The sequence below is a fragment of the Paramisgurnus dabryanus genome, chromosome 18 (assembly GCF_030506205.2).
Source record: "Paramisgurnus dabryanus chromosome 18, PD_genome_1.1, whole genome shotgun sequence".
Taxonomy (NCBI): domain Eukaryota; kingdom Metazoa; phylum Chordata; class Actinopteri; order Cypriniformes; family Cobitidae; genus Paramisgurnus; species Paramisgurnus dabryanus.
The window spans coordinates 7,549,368-7,569,389 of record NC_133354.1 but is presented as its reverse complement, the minus strand read 5'-3'; the positions used below and the strand labels follow the sequence as shown (position 1 = coordinate 7,569,389).

Sequence of the window (20,022 nt, the reverse complement as noted above, 5' to 3'; positions counted from 1 at the left end):
GTGTTCAAACTCCTTGCGCTCGCACGACAGTAACAGGTGCGCGCACGCGCGCGCTCACACAAACAAACACACACATTTCTGCAGCTTCTACTCAACGTCCAAACAAGTTTCACGCTGTACCGTCACAACTACTTTGGTTTTGTTAAAGAAGAAGAAAAAACAACTCGTCATTATTCACCAGTGATTTTCTTACTTGGGTCTGTTCAGATCGGTTGCTAACACGCACATGTTTGTGTGGATACAAAATATCGGCCCGCTGCCAGTTTCTTTTTCCTCATCTATGACGTCACGCAGTGTTTTTTTGTGGTTGCCTCGCAACGGGAGAGGCGTGTCCGGGATTTAAGAACTAGGCGAGGAAAGCCCTGCGTGCATCTGACGAATCATTCTCGCACAGACACCGGAGAGCTCGCAGGTCCCGAATGGCAACAGAGTCGGCGAGAGACAGATAGGGAATCCCCGCACCGATACCGACCCGGTTCATGAACCATGGCGCGTTCAACGATCGCTTCTGTCAGGGTGGTACGGATGCGCGTTTGACTCGCTGTATTAAAGACTCTAATAAAAGACTTTTCCTTGAGGATTTCATTGCTTGCTGTAAAGTGGACGCGATTGAGTGTTGGGTTTTTTTCCACTGATGAGGTGCGTTGTGCACTTGAAGGGGGTCATCACTCTTCCTCTTGAGTTTGATGTGTCATGTTTAGGAGTTTTCCCACACCGGCGTGACCGGGATGATTTGTTTTTGATTGCAGGCAGCCACCGAGTGAGTTGGATAACATGGCACTGAGCGGAACGCTTTTGCCCTCTATATCCACGTTTGCGAGCGGCGCTGATGTCAAGCACAAGGCCATGATGGGACCTGGAACTGCCAGTTTAGTGAGTATCAAACAGGTGATGATCAGCGATGCGATTCGCCGCTAATGCGAACACTCGCGCGGCGGCAGTAGCGAATTCTGCCGCTGGTGAGATTGTGTCATCATCGGTTATTCCTGTAGGGCGTGGGACAGCTGTACTGTTATATATCTATAAATTAAACACTTGACCATTACTGACCATGCACTGACATAAACCAAAATGTTATACCTAAAAGTGTAATCTCTTTCATACTAGGAAATTCACGAACAATCTTTGGTGTACAGCTTCTGAATGTAATTCAGAGAAACTACATTTAAGTATAGATGAATCTTGACGTTGGGAAAAGCATAATTTCTGTTCAAGTCATCTATACAAGATGCAGAATAGGACATATACAAATTACACCAATTTATATTTTCAGGATAAAATCCTCCAAAATGTCCATCTTGTTAGAATTCATTGCCCATTAAACATATTCTACTAGACTGTATTACGAAACTTTTATTATTCTTTTAAAATCTTTCGAAAAAGTTTTGGATGAAGTTAATCCAAACATAGTTCTACGATTTTTAGATTAAATTATTTTGAATTTTTTTTCTAGTCTTACTTTATATTAATAGACTTTATTTTCGCCATGAATATAGCCTTAGAAGTGGTGTTGAAAAGAAAAGAAATAAAGAATTAAAATATAAGTCCGCTTAGCTCAATGAAACTACATTCACTCAAGGACTCGAACATGACAACTATAGTAATCTTCAAATCTTGTGTTCTCAAACATCTTTCATGTATTTTAAACTAACCTTGTGCTATTGTCCTTTTCTGTATTTCTCTGTGCGCTTGGGATAAGAGATGGAATGAGGAGATGTCTCAATTAAAACGCACCTGCATGCTTTCTGGTGGGAACGGGACTGACCAGGACGTCTCCAGAATCATGGCTAAGATGGAACCGGAGGAGTTGGATCTGTTGGACTATGACTTCATTTTGTCAAACAGTATGCTGCAGCAGCAGCAACTACAACAACAACAGCAGCAGCAGCAGGAGGCCTCCATGGCCAGCACCTCCAGAACTCATCCACCTTCCCCCATGTCCTCCTTCACCTATCAGATGCCCTCTCCTCAGGGCCAAGATACCAACATGCTGTACAACATCCCAGACATCAGCGACGTTTCCCCCTCCGGAGGATTTGTGGCCGAACTGATGAGGGCGGAACTGGACCCCGCGTATCTTCAGCCGACGAGCCTTCACGGCAAGTTTGTGGTAAAAACCACCATGGACGCGACAGACTTTAACCAAGGGGTTAGCACTGATAAGGACATTTCTTCAATGGCAAGGATTCCTATAAAGCAAGAGCCTTACGATGGGATTCCCTGTTCCCGGCCGATGGACATCCACCTGGGGGCGAACTCACGGCCTGGATCAAATCCAAGACCCCTGGTGGATTTTTCCACAGGGCGAGGGGCAATGGGGCCCAGCCGCTCTTCCAGTTCATCTCTCTCTCCAGATGAACATCCTCAAGCTCAGGTGTTGGGACCTCCTCCGCTGCCCGGGGCTCAGAGATTTCCGGGTTATTCAGGTTTTCCGCAGGCTCCTACGCAGGCTTCACTGCAATACCAAGGTCTGAGCTGATTTTTTTTACAATTGTCTCAAATTGTCGTTAACTGTACATAAAGCAAAGAAAACAAGTTGTCATTTACTTCTTGCCTGGAATTTCCACTTACACTGTGATTTGTTCTTTTCCCATCCACAGAGCTTATTTCTCCAGCCGAGTGTTTGCCTGAAGAATCCAAGCCCAAGCGTGGTCGTCGCTCTTGGCCGAGGAAGAGGATAGCTACGCACATGTGCGACTATGCAGGCTGTGGTAAAACGTACACCAAGAGTTCCCATCTCAAAGCCCATCACAGAACCCACACAGGTCAGTGTCTTTATGTAACGGACCCTGAATCTGAACGTACGCTGTTTTTCGATGAGAAGTGTATTTGTTGTATTGTGCTGACGCGCAGCTGCCGAATGCATTGTGTTCGAGTGCTTGTGTTCTTATTGGAGAGATATACAGCGAGAGTACAGTTGGCAGGTGGTGTTGCTCTGCTTTTTAGACAGCAGGTTGATACTGATCCCTGCTGAAAGACCGGACTGACTTCCCTTTCTATTCAATACATGAAAGAATGAGCACCATATTAATTGTTGCTCAACTCTCTCTAACGGCTCTCTCTAATGTGACCCAAGTGTGTTTAATTGTTCTGGTTAGGACCTCGGGGTGAAATGCTAACCCTTGCCTGTATTTATGTGTTAGGAGAGAAGCCGTATCACTGTGACTGGGAGGGATGTGGCTGGAAATTCGCCCGTTCGGATGAGCTCACGAGGCATTACAGGAAGCATACGGGCCACCGACCATTTCAGTGTCAAAAATGCGACAGAGCTTTCTCCAGGTCGGACCATCTCGCGCTGCACATGAAACGCCATCTATAACCCAGACTGGAAGACCTACGAGTTATGGACTAGTGAACCACGTGTTGCTTTTGAACAAAAAAACTAGAGAACTTCATGACAACCTGTTGTTCATGTCCACAGCATCAGGGTTTCAGACTTTACCGGGTTGGGTTTTTTTTTCCTTTTTTGCCATTGTCGTCTTCCAACACGCTGGTAAATCAAGAGGCCTTGTCCATATCCTGCACACTGGGACGTTACTGGAATGTGCATCTACTTACCGACAAAACTTGGACATGCCAAGTGCCAAACATAATACTGGAAATATATGAATATCAGGGATATGTGAAAACATTATATATATGTATTAAAGAGGCCTTTAATTGAGCTGCAAATCCATCACATCTCTCAAACACTGATCTGCCATAAAAAAGATTTCTTTATTGTTCTCTTTCAAGCCATTAATTTCAGGTACTGAGTAATTTATGTGTGTTACAAGATGGTGCTGAGTGTTTTCAGTGAGGTACCAAAGACAAAAGTGGATTTGATGAAAGTCGTATGTATTCTCAAACCGTCACGCAGAACCGAGGTGAACTCACGGCCTCTTGGTGATGGCAATCTAAACTGCACTGTGGTTGGTAAGGTGCAATAATTTTCATATTTTTATATACGATTACAAATCAAAATAACTCTGAACAAAGGTTTTGTTTATAGTCAGATTAATGTAATATAATCTTAAATTTTGTACATTTGTAAATACTTTTGCATTAAGGTTTTTGTATTTTATGTATGAATACAATTCAGTATAAACATCATCAAATAAATTGTATCTGAGATTGTTTTCAATGAATAACACATGTGGAATTTCATTAATTGTTTATCCGTTTTGCATGAGAGTTTTACAACATGTCCAAACATTTGCATGCATTAAGGTGGCATTCAAACACCATCAGGTTTTTCTACCTTTCACATGTGACACATTCTGTTAAACATCAGGTGGTGATTAAAGGCTGAATGCTTTATTTATTCCTCTTATATATATATTGGTTTCAGTATGATTTTTACCTTGATTAAATACGTAAAAAGTGTGACCTTCCTAAATATTTGTCATTTGTGTTGAATGTGTCTTTTTATTGCATTCTGAACCATTTTAGAGATGCATTGCTGTCCAAGACCACACGCTTATACACGCATGTATTTATATCAGAGGTGGACAGCACTTCATTTTTTTACCTAACTCGAGTACATTTTTCAAGTATCTATACTTGTGTTTTTCTTTGCTTAACTTTTAATTGAATATATTCTAAAGCATTGTATCATACTCTTTTATTTAACTACATTTCATTAAATTAAATTTAATACATAATTACATTTAAGAAAAATTACAAGTAAGAAAGTTGTACATTTTTTATATAGTTGAGTATTTACAACTGGTATTTATGAAATGCAGTGGCGTAAAAAGTATTGGAATGAAGTGAAGTGTTTCCAAAGAAAAACACATCAAGTACAGATATTTGAAAAATGTAATTTAGTAGAAAAAAAAATACTTCACTACTGTCAACATCTGATTTATATACATAGGGGGTGGTTTTCCGGAAAGGGATTAGCTTAAGCCAGGACTAGGCTTTATTTTAATTAGAAAATATAACTAGTTTTAACTAACATGCAGTACTAAAATTATTACTGGCGTGCATTTTGAGGTAAAACAAAGGGCACTGATGTATTTTAAGATAAGTTAGTGTAAGTTGTTTTCAGTTTGGACAGCTCTTACATTTATTTTAGTCTAGGACTAGTCTAATCCCTGTTCGGGAAACCACCCCATAAATTTTCATTATTATCTTATATCTAACCTTTTTTTTTTTTTTTTGAAGAATTGTAATTTTAATTATTCAGATTCACAATTTCTCAAGAATGGCCATGTGATTTGTTGTGTGTTGATACCTGTAGATTTTAATATATATTTTACCGTGATTATTGACTATAATTGTGTTTTGACCCATATATAATATGAAACAGAGTGAGAAAAGAATTTAAAATGAAGTAATTTAAGTTGATATGTTTTAGGTACTTTCCGCACTTTACTTTTTTCCTTTTAAACGTCAGATTAATGCTTGAGTGTATTGTCACGTACAGCAACCTGCGGTAAACAGCGACACCTGCAGGACAAAGTCATGAGACAAACACCTGTGCGTGACGTCATCAGTAATATATGATAGTGTGATACTAGAAAACTTGAGAAGAAAAATTAATAATATAAATGATTAACTTCATATATAAAAACAGCGATTTTATTAAAATTGGCTGTACTGACCCGTGTTTGAAACATATCATCAAAAAAACAAACAAAAAAACATACTTTGTACAGTCAAAATGAGCTTTTAGTGTTTTCAATTTATTAGGCCTAAGATTAAAGCGTTGTCTCTGTTTGGTTAAGGACGCTGGTAAACACCAGAGTGGTTTCCCGGACAGTGTTTAGATTAATCCAGTAACGTTACTAGGCCTCAGTTATTTTAGGACATTAAAAGTAGTTTTACAAACAAACCTTACAAAAAATACTGGTGTGCATCTTGAGACAAAACAATGGCACTGATATATGTTAAGATACGTTAGAACAAGATGCTTAAAGCAACTCAAACATGTTTAGTCTGAGGAAACCACCCCCAAAAGTATACATCTCTAATTTAACTGATGTTTATTAAATTGAGAGAAAAGTTATTTATTTCTGACTTACCTGTACGTAAGCACTTAATGATTTTAGTCATCTTGATTTCTTGTTTTTGTAAATGTGTAATAATTTGTAATTTGTCTCTGAAAATCCCGCCATTCCTGTCAGGGTCTCCATCCACGCGCTGCTGTAGTCAAGCACGTGACCGTCATTAGACTCGCTTCCAATAGAAAATCGACATTTGCAGACGATTGCCACAGTCAGAATTATCACAAATAACAAATAATTGATCATTTTGTTATAGTTTACAACAAGCGATTATTTTAAGAATCATAAAACCCCAACCCCAGAGTTTTATTTTTTTATTTATTACAGACTAAACTTTTGAGTTTGTTCTGTCTATAAAGGGATCATTTACCCAAAAATATAAATTCAGTTATCATAAAAAAACAAATTTATTGGAAGTTTTGTTATAAATGACACACAGTTGATGGTATCAAAATACTTCTTTTATATTTGTTTTTCCTACTATGGAAGTCAATCAGCTGTGTGCTTCATCATGTATCAAAATACTTCTTTTATATTTGTTTTCTTCCCACTATGGAAGTCAATCAGCTGTGAGTTTTATCAAAATATTTTTTTTTGTGTTCATCAGAAAAAATAAATGCATAAGGTTTAGATCAACATGAAGCTGAGAAAGTGATGACAAAATTAACATTTTTGGATAAACTATCTCTAAGTGTGTGAACTTAATGTTTATATGTTTACAACGCAAACATCCAATGACTTCCTTAAATTAAAACACAGAAATAAGTCATCTGTAATAACGCTGAAAACGTTTATTTCCCTGTAAAAATGACATCATAGTGATAGTAATGTGAAAACTAATCATGTCAAAGGATGAAAGCCACACACATGCTCTTAACGCACGTGTCCGTTTCACTCCACACAAAGAAACACCTAACATAACTTCCTTATTTTAAAAATGTTTTCCTTTAATTTAAAACTGCATTTAATTATTTGGAATCTCTATTAATGATTATAGTCAAATAGAGACAGAAGGCATTTTGAACAGGGACAATGATAATGAGATTAAATCATACATCATGAATTGATCTCATGAAAAACTAACTCCACAAGCCCCTTTAACCTGCTAGCATGTCTTAACAATGGAGGAAAAAATGCTCTTTATTGGTCAAAAAAAAAAAAAAAGAAAATCAACAAATCAAAAATAAACAGGCAAATGTAGATGAAGCAAAGAGGCTTTTACTGACTTCTGCCTCTGGAAATGAACAAATGATATCATCTCCAGATGGACGTGCTCATGTCATCCAGTGTGTAAAATTTAGACAGCCTGTGTGTTTGAATAGATTTCTTTTCCAAAATGATCAAATCGAAAGAGAAAAAAAAAAAACATTAGAAAGGGGAAACGATGAGGGAGTCGCTCCTCCTCTAATCATCATCAAAGTTCTGTTGTAAAAGAAAGTTTGCAGCCAAATTTTCATTCTTCTCACAAGCAAAGTAGGCCTGTATAACAAGTCCTTCTGGAAATCCCAAGGCTTTTAGCTGAGGAACAAACACAGAGACATGGGTACGTTAGATAGCAGCACAGCAAGAGGTTTTGTGTATGTTTGGGAAAACATGCGCTTTTTTGATGCTTTGCCAACACAGATCCATCGTCCGTCTCTTTTAATTATCTCTAAACTCTCACAAAGAGTTGAACTTTAAGCACAGACTAGAGATCCACCACTTTATCACCAATAGGGTTCTAATCCCATTTTACCGAGATACTGACAAGCCAACCGCAACAACCACGCTTTTCACGCTAAATTCATGATGCTATGCCATTCTGGTTTTACACATCATACAGAAATAACAAAGACCAAATACATTGTCAAGAGAGCAATTTGTTTTTCGTACATTTTTCAATCCAAATGTAATACTAAGCTATTCATATTTCATCATAGTGTGAAAAACCTTGAGCATGCAAAGTAAAACTAAGATGACAGATTTAGCATCATCTGCCTCTAAATGCAGTTTAAAGGCAAACAATGACTTTAATTTAACTGATCAACACAAATACAAAGTGCCATAATTAGGGCTGTCAAAATGAACACGTTAATAACACGTTAATGCAAATTGATTTTAATGCCACTACATTTTTTAACATGCGATTAATGCAATAGACAATTTCTGTTTGACCCCAGGTCTAGTCCATAATTGTATAAAATGAGAAGCAGCCTTAGACAGTAAATGTGAACCTTGCTGTCTAAATGAGTCAGAGGTTTTCATAAAAATAAGAAAATTAAGCTCTCATCTAGGGAATCCAATTCTCCAAATGGTCGTTGAACATCTAAAATGATGTTTATTTGTACGTTTTCTGAGAGGTGTGCCGTCCTAAATGCTTAACAAATATACCAAGGATGGTTGTCCATCCAAATGCACGTCTGAGGTTTTGGTTTTAGACCATGCAGGAATTAGAAATAGAGTGCAGGACTTGATTGATGTTAAAATAGTTATTAAGAGAGATCAAGTTTGGTTATTAAGAGCGATAAGACACAAAAATGATTTCCTCTCATCTGAAGCACATGCACACAGATGTGCGAGTGCCCGACCACGATATATAGACATCTACAGTTTAAAACATTACAAGAATTCATGCTTATATAATCTGTTATGTCTTATGTTTGGTTAACTGTTCTGATCTGGATCTGATGTGTAAGATTATATTAGATCCTTCCATTTCAGTAGATCTTAAAGCTGTCTGTCTCAATGTCAATCAAACAATAAAAGAAAAAAGTTGAACATATATTAATATTGTTTTTATCTAAATCTATTAGTTTTACAAGTGATTATAAGGTATATTTTTTCTCAAAATTAACTTTGCTGATAGGGGTGTGCATTGGCACTGCCCTCACAATTCGATTCAATTACAATTCACCAGGTAACGATTCAATTCAATTCGATTCTACGATGCATTGCGATGCATCAGAATTCTACTGTACACAACAAGGCAAATTTTTAATCAGTCAAGTAGTAAAGTCAAGTGCAACTATTCTCAACAAAAATGGAAGCTTAGCAGCTTTAAGACAATGACAATTATATACCTGAGATGAGAATTTTACACACAGACTAAGTCTTGTCTAGTTTCCCATTAACTTCATAGAATCCGAAATGTGCCCATATGTCCACTTTCCATGGAAAAGGGTGCGTTTTTATTTACCCGTCTATCACGGTCATCTCATGCGATTAATCTAGATTAAATATTTCAATCAGTTGAAAGCCATAACACAACTGACTGCTTAACAACATTAAAACTTTGAAGGTTTTATTTAGTGTATCTACAGCGTCCACACCATCTGCTTTATTAACGGAAATGTTTTCTTGTACTCGTATATTTCTACATATTTTTGACAAAATATAAATGACTAAAAAATGATCTCTTCAACATAATTTAGCTTAAATAATGTTTTCATACTTTATAGATACACATTAATTTATCTACTAATATATTATTGAAATGCTTTATATTAATATGCATTGCATTCATTTTGTACAGGTGACACAAATACTGTCTCATTTTAATTCATTAAGACACCGCTGTGTTCTGTATAGACAGAGGCGCTGTAAAAATAATGTTCTTCAATTTAATTTTGTTATTTTTTTAATAGATATTTAAAAGCAATATGAGAAAGAAAACTGGTGAAACAAAGTGGCAAAAGTTTTACCCTTTCAATAGCTTCCTTTTCTTGAGGTGTGACCTGGATGTAGTTCATTTGTCCACCTCCAGCCTCAGCCACACCCCCTCCGCCTCCTCCTCCTTGCCCCGCCTCCTGGACGGGCTCATTAAGCATCTGGATAAACTGCTCTTGATGGCTGCTAATTTGCTGTTAGAAACACAAAGTTAAAGTCTGATTTACTGAATGACAGCACTGAGTTCAATGAAAAATGAAAAGTACGGTTTTTGTCCCTTTAATTACTAGCAAACGCATGGCTCAAAATTTTGTGCGTGAATACGGGAGCTTACAACAAACTGTGTGTTATGACTAACAGTCATTTGTACAGGTTAGACCGGATGGCTCTGAAGGCAGCTTATGTATCTCTATTAATAATACAAACACAGGCCTTGGGTCAGCAGTAAAGACTAGAGTACAGGATTGAGTGAGTACCTGCAGGAGCTGTGGGTTCTCTCTACCGATCTGCTGTAGTAAAGCTGGCAGGAGAGATGGGTTCTGCTGGATGATCTGTCTCATCTGAAGGAACTGTGGCTGGTTCCTCAAGAACTCCAGAGGATTTGCTGCACGCACAAACACAACATAGACAATTCAGTCTCATGCACAAAGTCCTGTGTCAGGTATAATTTCATCACTACATTGAGTCCATGTGCACAGTGTTTTATTTTAGTTTGTCAGGTTGATGACATCAAACCCGAGGAATGTTTTTAAAGCCCACCAGATTTAAGATTTAACCACTGCTAACCGGTAGTTGGTCATTTTACATGTCATCCAGGTTGTCTCAGTTCTAGGCCAGAATGAGGCTCTTTGGCTACGCTTACATGCAACCAAAATAAATCTGTATTTAATTGGATTAGGATGATTCATACTAATATCTGTCTAAAAAAATCTATTCTGAAGCGCAAAGACAATAATAAGCACAGTTCTTTCATGTACTACTGCTCTCTAATCAGTAGGAAATCCTTATCGATCTAAAATCACACAGTTTGAGTCTGAAAAACTTGTCAAACATAATCATTATACATATTCTTTATTATCATGAAAATACCTGAAAAGATTTGAGGAGCAGCGTTATAAATGTGCTTAAAGGCATTTCCTGGAGATCTGTGTGTAAATGGTTCTTCTGCGACGGATATACACGAGAGCACCACTTGCGGCATTTCACCGCAGTTCATCGAGAAGCATAGCAAAGTATCCTCACATGATTAATTGTCCCAGCCTTAGTATTTAATCAGACCAAGTCTTTATGTAAACACCTTAATTGATTTGATCGGAGTCAATCTGACTGAAATTTCGATCGGATTGAAAAGGGTGGTGTAGACCAATCATCAGGAGAAAAGTATGCATGTAAACGCTACCTTTAAACGGTTTCTGCGAGTTGGGGATGAAGATGGAAGTATTTTGGATTCCAACTTTTAGATTACAAATAAACAGCACGATCCTAATCTGCAATCGGATTCAGTTGACGCAAGTAAACACAGACAGGAAGTGAAGGTTTGATAAAGAGACCCACCCCCTGATCCTGTGCTGGGCTGTGATGGGGCAATAATAGATGGGGATGAGAGGCCTGTAGACACAACAGGAGCACCACCTGAAGGAGCCACTGGGTCAGCACCTCCTACACTGCCGCCCTCAGCCTCTGTGGGAATGCCCTGACACACACACACACACACACACACACACACACACACACACACACACACACACACACACACACACACACACAATCCACGTAAATATTTCAAATAGAAGTAGACAGTTTAGAGAGTGTAGATAAAAAGTTTTCATGTTTTTTTTTTGAATTTGTAATAATAAGTGCAAAGTAATTAAAAAATAATTAGTAATAGTTTATTCAAGTAGTAGTTTAGTCTAGTCACCGTGAGCAGATACTCGACAGCGCGGTCAGGATTGTTAAAACTGGCTCTCAGTGCAGCCACCACTCGATCTCTCTCGTACCCCATCAGCATGATCTCAGTCACCATGTTCTCATAGGACTGACCTGTCACTGAACAAACACAAAATCACATGACAGTGACAGAGGATATTTACCTGTTTCAAAGGTCAAAGGTGAATGAAGACTAACAGCGTGTCAAGCTTTTCTCATTACACAACAGCGGCATGTGTTGTACGTCTATCAAATGATTTAATAAGACACATTTCTGAGAATACCCATGCACGGATGTGTCATCACAACTAGTAATGGTATGTATGGAGAATGTGATCTGCAATTGTGTGTAGATTTACCCAACGCTGATGTCGCCTCTTCAAATATATTTGCATTTGCAGAACTGAAAGAAATGATCACATTAATCTGTCAATGATGAGCTTCATGAACGTGACACATATACATCTACACTGATAACAAGACGTACTGTACTGAGATTTATATTCAGACACAGTAGTGAGGACACTGCTGAATCTAAAACTAGACTGCAAACTGGTCAACCACAACTTATTTTAGACAAAGTCCATTCAGAAGAAATAAAAACAGATGTAAACAGAATCCAGGCATGTGATTGGCTAAGGACAAAAAAGCAGGAAAATATATTGAGACCCCACACACACACGCCAATCAAACTGGTGGCGGATCTATACGGATAGTAAAGTAGGACCCATAACAACTTATTTGAACAAAAAAACACATTTTAATTCATTTTACAGCTAGATGTGCAACATGCTACTTTTTTGTACAGTATGACACATAACAACTTATTTGGTGGATGTGTAACAGTGGGAATCAAAAGCAAGTGTCTTGTCCACTGCTCCATCACCACCTCTCTCTATATCAACAACCATGATAAAAAATATGTTTTAACTTATTTTTGTTTTGCATTTTTACCCAACTTTAACAGCTAAATGTGCAACATGCAAATGTTCATGTCAAAAGAAGGCCTATTTTGCCGACATCCAAATAAAATGTAGGCAATGGCTTATAAAGAACTAAAGGCATGGCTACTTTTAATTTTATACTTTAAGAAAATTCCCAAGCCTGTACTTTGATACTTTTACTTGAGTAAAGAAGTTAAATCAGTACTTCTATTTTTACCAGAGTATTATTTTAATACAAATATCTGTAAAATGTGCTACACAGGACCATTAGTTATAATAAAGTGTCTTAAAGGTCTCTTTTTCTAATTTTAGACCCCTGTAGATGAGTAACTTTGTTAGCTGTTAAACATGAACAATAGAAGGTTGACACTAATAAATAGAAGTAATTGTACAAAAAAGTGCAGGTGCTATTTATTTTAATCAAACTTGTCAACCTTAAAACTTTAAACACACGAAACCTTTGAAACAAACGATGATACAGAGCTCAATCCTAAGTCTGCAGCCTTCCGGAGGTCGCATTTCTAAGCTGCATACGTCATCAAGACTCATCAAGAGTCACAATATTAACAATAATGAAGTTTACTATTAATTCTTAGTTAATCGTAAATTGTTGTAATATGTTTATCAGGGCTTGACATTAACTTTTTGAGGAACTTGTCCTTCGGACAAGTAAATTTGTGTTTCACTTGTCCATGCACAAAAGTCACTTGTCCGGGTAAAGATTTATAATATAATGTATTTTTTGTGTTTTGCTAATCAGTGGCAGAGCAAGGGATTTTTTCATAGGGGTGGCCAGGCAGGGGCCAGCAGTTACTCTGGGGTGGCACATAAAATCTCTATCATCCAACCTTAAAATACTTTTAAGTATTATAGTGTGTTAATCAGAATAATGTATAACATACAATTGCTACAATAATTTAATTTTTATTAAAATGAATTGAGATTAACATACAATTTATAGTCATAATTCAACCTCCATGTTTTTTCATGTGAATCATGTGAATTTTGAAGGCTACTTTAATGTATTTTACTAAGATTTGTTTGGCTGCTTCTTGCTACTCTTTCTGAAGAAGGATGCTATATCTGCTGCCTTTCTCTTCATTTTTCCCTCATTTCAATGATTGTCTGGCATTAAAACACTAAAGCAAAACATTAAAACATTACCATGTTTTTAAAAACTTATTAGGGTAAATGTATCTAGATTATCTGTTATATATAAAATCAATCTTAATCCTAGCATTTACGCTGTAATGTCTGTGTGGGATTTTTTAATGTACAGTGACGAACTCTGTCAGATTCAAATCGGCTGTCACGCGGCGCAAACACACGTAGGCGCGCTGAAAGAGAGATTCTCATTATAAAACAGATTCTTAAACAAGATTTTAAGCCCATTATCTGTTTTTACAGAACTTTAGAAGAGAAATTTATATTCACGCCGGAGCCTGAAGAAACACTCCGTCCCGCGATTCCCGCCCCTCCGTGTTCGTCGATCAGGTTTCATGCACGAATGTAATGCTCAGTTAGGTTAAACCAGGCTCGATGAGGTAACTTATTTCCTAGCCTTTTTTCGGAACCAATATTATTGCATCGTCCCTCTCTCAGTCGCCACCAGGATATTCTGCAATGGCGCTCGTTTTTCCTCTCATTTCTGTGAAAATTGCTGCTCCAAATCCACCAAGTAAACCGACGTGTATATGTTTGCCGCTTTGTTTCGCGTCACGCGAGTGACAGCCAAACGTCGCAAATGAGGAGAAGAGAGGAGATAAACGATCGGGTCTGATTGGTGAATACAATCATACTTCGCCATCCGCCATTTGCCAACGGTCAGAAACACGTCCTTGTTGATACTTGGAAAGGAAGGAAAATGCATCTCTTTGTCATCTGCCACCGGTGTGGCCCTGTTGCGCGGGGACGGCGATTGTGGTTCCGTCCCGGGTTACCATGGCGACGGCTGTGAGATACCCCCCTCCCCCCTTATTATTATTTTTTTACATATCTGCATGATTCACGTAGGTCACATTTTCAGGTCGGAAAATCCGGAATTCCGGATTAATCCGGAAAAATCACATCCCTGAGAATCTTATATCCACTGAGGGGTGTTCATTGGAGTTTGGGGGTAACCGTGTTCATGTACCTGATGGGTGTGGAGGAGGGCGGCGAGCTGCTGGCCGGTTTCTCTTCAGCAGGTTTGTCTTCTTTCGGGGGGCTCTCAGAGGGACTTTGTGCAGCCGGGGCAGTAGGAGGAGTCGGGGTCGTTGTAGTGCTGGAGGAAGCGCCGCTGGTTGTCGTGGCAGCAGATGACGGAGCAGATACAGGAGCTGTCTTAGGCTGGAAAAACAAGTGGAGACGCATGACGTTTCTGATGGAAGTATGTACAGATGTGTCAAAGTAAAAGTGCTGATGACATCACATCTTCTGTGTCTGATACATTCATGTAGATTGATGAATTGTTAAAGCTTTGTATAAAGCCTAATTACCATTGTGAAACTCTTTAATATTTAAGTCTTAAAGATACAGGAGCAAAACAGCCTGTTTAATATAAGGTCATGAAATATTAAACAATGACTGCTTTCACAAGAAACCATAACTAACATAAAAAGTGGCTTGATGGGAAAAATTTAATGTAAACAACAGAAAAAATACAATATTCAAGTTTATTTCAATAGTGCTTTTCACAGTTTTGCAGAGTTGCAATGATGTATCATTTGACAGGATGGCAGCTTTTTACCATGCGAGTAAATCACTTGCTTATACGTCATTAATAAGCCAATCTCTTGTACAATTACACAATTTAAAAATGTCTTAAAATATATATTTTTTATACATTAAAATTAGGAATGCTCCGATCAGGATTTTTGCAGCCGATGCCGATTAACGACATGTCTGTTAAAAGTAATGAAAATAAAAATGCTCACACCGTGTAAAAATGGTCTTCAATTGTGGCCGCATTCAGGAGCCCTATGATGACAAAAGTAAACAAAATCGTCTCACCTTTGCTACCATCACGACCACAAAGTTCTTCTCATCTATCTTGTACTCCTTTAGAGCCGTGTCATCATTCAGGATTTTACCTGTGGGGAAAATTATTCAAATAAACAGCAGGTAATTCATCAGCCGTCAGCTCGGCGATCTCAATGTGACAGACAGTCAAATCAAACACAGTAAAATGAGGATCCTCCATAAACAGACTTTTATTTCTTACAGTCAAATTGATAAACTTGATGATGTTAAATCATGTGAATTCTCTTATCAGCTAGAAGACACACAAACAAACAGTGCTATACAAACAACCGCACAAAAGCAGAGAGAAACATGACGTACCTGCATATATCAACTTCTGTCCTGCCACTGGAAAACTGTCTTTTCCTTTTTCATTCTCAATTTTTTCCTTTAAAGCCTTTACCTGTGAAAGACAGATCAGAGTCAGACTATTTAAATCTGATATAAAGAGTGAGAATCAAGCAAAAACATCCTCGCTTTACTGTACAGGTCAAAGCTTCAAGTTTAAGGCACAATATGTACGATTCAAAATATGAAAAAAAAAATCACTAGCATACGGTTATATTTTTGTTAACATGTATTAATTTTACATTATACCAAATATTTTCAAATATGTTTGATTTAAGATAATAACCAGCACCCCTGTTCCCCAGCAGATTGATTCCTATGGAGAGTAAGAGAAAAGACTACAACTCCCATCATTCCTCAAGCTTTCACATCATCATCAAGCTACACTGTTGTTGTTGTTGTTGTTAAGCAACCTCAAGAGTTGAAAATGACAAACTGCCCTGATAAAGCAAAACTGTTTTACATGTTTACGTGACCTTGCACGTTATCAGTTTATCAAGCATAATCCAAGTAAGACTGCATTTAAATGCCTTCGTTCAGTGACACTACTACTGTTGGGTCCAAAACTGCCTACTTCCACACTATACAGCAGGTGAAAATCAGGTGAGGCGAGTAGAATGCCAGAATTTATAGTATTCCAAAAACAGTAGGCAAAAAGTACCCGGATGACCTACTACTTCTGGCAAGATCCCGAAGACTTCATTCAATGTGCACTTTTAAGATCCCATGAGCCCCGGGAGAGGAATTAACCAACCAAGACGAAAACAACAGCGGAATGTTGGTATATTCAAAAATGTCTAAAAGTGGTAACGCTGCTGTATTCAAATGGAAATTCATATATTAAACAGCTTTCACTTGTGGTTAAAATGCGCTTGTTTAAAATCATTTCAGCTAACAACTAACTTGTTGTTATGACGACGTATGTCACGTGATGCATCAACATGGTGGACGTAGTACATCCAAAGTTATTCATACTAACCATATTCATACTTTATAGTAGCTACTGTTTTAATGGTTGATGATGAGTAGACACTTGATCTAATTCAGTACCTACTGTCACAGTATGAGAATTCGGACACAGAAAAACATTTCTGAAAAAGATCTGATAAAACAGAAAGTAAATCAAATAATGTGTGGACCAAAGTTTATTTCCTTCCTAAAGGTCTGACTGACATTTGACCCATAACTAATTATTATTTTTTGCTTCGCGAGAGCAGTTTATGATGTCTGCTAAATATGTGATTGTAGATCTGTCACAAATGAGATTAAAACGATTTTCAATGACAAAATGGGTTCATAAGTCATAATAACAATATTGGCCACATTGTCAGGTTGAATTATACAGATAAATATAACAATGCACCCCTATTCACTAAAATAAGAATCAGTGTGTGTAAAGTAAATAAAAGGGAGCAACAAAGGGACCAAAGTCATGCAGATAATTCCGATAAAACACTTTTACATGACGTGACAGAACATGACACTGCACATTAAATTTAACAGCAACTACACCATTTCATCTTCATTCATTTAATACTGTCATTGTAGTTATAGATGACAAACATTTATTTAGTTTATTGTGCAAAACGTGAAAAAGATTTAAACCTTTGTGTGTATTTATTCAAAGCGTTTTGTTTCTGACTTAAGATCAACATAAATCGTATTGGTAACAGTAAGGCACGCGGACACATGCGCGTGTAACGTTAGTGTCACTAATAACACATTAAAACATCAGACGATGACTTGCGAAATCGTTTAAATTGCATATGCAATGACACATCTGACCCTATAAACATCTCTGTTCATGTTTACAAATCGATTTAGATTCTTTTGTATCGTTCACCTCAACTTTATAATTGATTTTGGGAACTTTAAGGGGGTTTTGCTGAAAAGGTATACTCACTTTACTAGCAGCTAACATGCTAATGCTAGCACATTTAATAAAGCATAAATATCGCCTCGCACATATAGACTTGCGTCTGCAATGACATTAGTATTTGTTTTACATTAGTCCATGGCACTTTAAAGGCTCAGCGTGTGTTTTATGCGTTTTATTGACTCTTTTGTGAGAGATCTGTTAGCCGCTAACAGCGCGCGCTAGTGTCACGAGCGGGCCTCTCACCGTCTCCTCCGCGTCGATGTCGATTTTAAACGTCTGCTGCTGGAGAGTCTTTAATGTGATCTGCATTTTCGCACTCTTCCGTGTCGCCCGTGTGGAGATTTACTGATGGCTGGATCGCTGGCTGCTATTTTCCGCCGAGGCTCATCACAGCCTGTCCGCCGCCATTACGTGCATAAACATTTAACGGCCCGCCCCCCTTACGCCACACTGCTCATGCGCGGTAACGTGCTTGCGTCACCGCGCCGTCATTTTTTTGTTGGCGTGACAAATATTTTAGTTTTACCAAGTTATATTATTTTATTACACTTACATTTAATTTAAAAATAATTTAAATTTATTTAGGCTAAGATTATCTTTTATTGTTTTTTTTATTATAGTTTAGTTCTCACTTTCCTACTTTGTTACGTAAACAAAGTGTTGTTTTACACTTTCAGACCATTTGAGGATTAAAATATATTAAATGCCACTATCAAGTAAACAAACAATCAGCACAATACAGAGAGTGTATTTAATCTTATCTGTCAAATAAAATATTAATTTCTCTGGCCAAAAAATATGTTTTAAATATATGCGAAATACACTTTGGAGAAGAGAAGCTTAATAAAATATATATGAAAATATATTTAGTTTTAACCTTCATATATTCACATATATTTTAATACCTAAAATGTATAATGTATAAAATGTATAAGGATGTATGAAATTATAAGTATATTTTTGCAGTTGAAAATATATTTAACTTTAATCTTTTAAAACTGTTATGTTTACAGATTTGTAACATACAAAGTTTATCTTCAATGTAACGTGAATATAAATGCTTTAAAATATATTGGTGAAAAATTATTTTGTCTTAATATATTTCAAAATATATTTCAGCAAATATATTTTTCAAAATTTTTTGTATATCTGAAAAATATTTAAATTTATGTTTGAAAATATATTTTTTGCAATATGGGGACAATAATTCTTTATTGAGCTTTCTGGTGGCATGGATAAAAATACAACTATTGTATTTGAGTAGCTCTAATACCACCTGTTTGGCTGGTTTTAGCTGGTCCAGCTTGATCTGGCTTGAATAACAGGTTGAATTGCTTTGCCAGGCAGTAGGAACCGCTTAAACCAGCTAAGACCAGCATGACCATATGAAAAGTGACCAAAATGCCTCAGAGACCAGCCCTTCTACATCAAATTTGACAAATTATGGAATATTTTTAATTGGTTTATTGAAATATATTGTACAATCAGATTGCTAAAATGAACCAGACATTTATCTGATTCAATGATAATCTAGTATTTTTTAAGGCAGTTATCAGTAGGATCATATTGATGGTACCCTGTATAAATGTGTGAGTTTGGCATTAGTGGATTAAAGTTTATAATGCTGAGCTGTTTACTGCAGTAAAACCTCCTCAGTTTAATGTAAAGAGTGTTAATCAACAGATGAACAGAACACTGGGGTCTCCTGTAAGTTAACCAGAGAGAATAACAACAAACCAAATGTCTCTTATTCAGTATTTAAAATAAGAATGCTAATAATCACTGCTAGTCATATTAAAAATAATCTTATTTGACATTCGATGACTCCATGACTCCTTCAGGCAAGGAGAGGTTTACTGGATTAGATTTATAATAAATATGCATTGGGACTTACTGTACAAGCAGTTTAAATGATGACCCTTTCGTGTTTTTGTTGGCAGAGAGTGGGGTTTAAACATTTAGTTCTTTCTTAAAGTATGAGAAGTTTCAGAATGATGAATTATACAACAGTAGGACCATTCTGTATTTGAATAAAATATAACAGTTTCTGGCCCAGAGGAGCTGACCGTGAGTTTGAAGTGACCTTATGATCTGTATGAGTCCAGAACCTGGGGCAGACCTGAAGGGACGGTCTTAACCTTCAGAAAACCCAAAGGAAAATTATAAAGCCAGAGAAATGAAATGATGTTTAGCAGATCTTTCAAACGTATAGCAAATCTATTATTGGTAGCTACATTATTAAGTTAAAGGATAAAGGAAGAAAATATGACCGCTGCAAAATTCAAATCAG

At 37.1% G+C, this 20,022-nt stretch overlaps 2 protein-coding genes across 3 annotated transcripts; one reads left to right on the top strand and one right to left on the bottom strand.

Moving 5' to 3' along the window:
- Window positions 1-363: 363 nt before the first annotated feature.
- Window positions 364-4,378, top strand: klf4 (Kruppel like factor 4). Of its 2 annotated transcripts, none has more exons than XM_065243591.2 (5): window positions 364-639; window positions 750-873; window positions 1,700-2,468; window positions 2,601-2,765; window positions 3,144-4,378. In XM_065243591.2, exons 1-5 carry the CDS (start codon window positions 635-637, stop codon window positions 3,317-3,319), a joined length of 1,239 nt encoding a protein of 412 aa, XP_065099663.1. In that variant the 5' UTR covers window positions 364-634; the 3' UTR covers window positions 3,320-4,378. The 2 variants fall into 2 exon arrangements, with proteins under 2 accessions (XP_065099663.1, XP_065099662.1); XM_065243590.2 differs by having other exon boundaries at window positions 750-888.
- A 2,383-nt stretch (window positions 4,379-6,761) lies between these two features.
- rad23b (RAD23 homolog B, nucleotide excision repair protein) lies at window positions 6,762-18,177 on the bottom strand. The gene is made up of 10 exons (XM_065243592.1): window positions 17,976-18,177; window positions 15,827-15,908; window positions 15,497-15,576; window positions 14,640-14,833; window positions 11,921-11,964; window positions 11,554-11,681; window positions 11,190-11,328; window positions 10,112-10,239; window positions 9,671-9,829; window positions 6,762-7,508 (listed from the first exon to the last, which is right to left on the bottom strand). Exons 1-10 carry the CDS (start codon window positions 18,039-18,041, stop codon window positions 7,395-7,397), a joined length of 1,134 nt encoding a protein of 377 aa, XP_065099664.1. The 5' UTR covers window positions 18,042-18,177; the 3' UTR covers window positions 6,762-7,394.
- Between the last annotated feature and the right edge of the window lie 1,845 nt (window positions 18,178-20,022).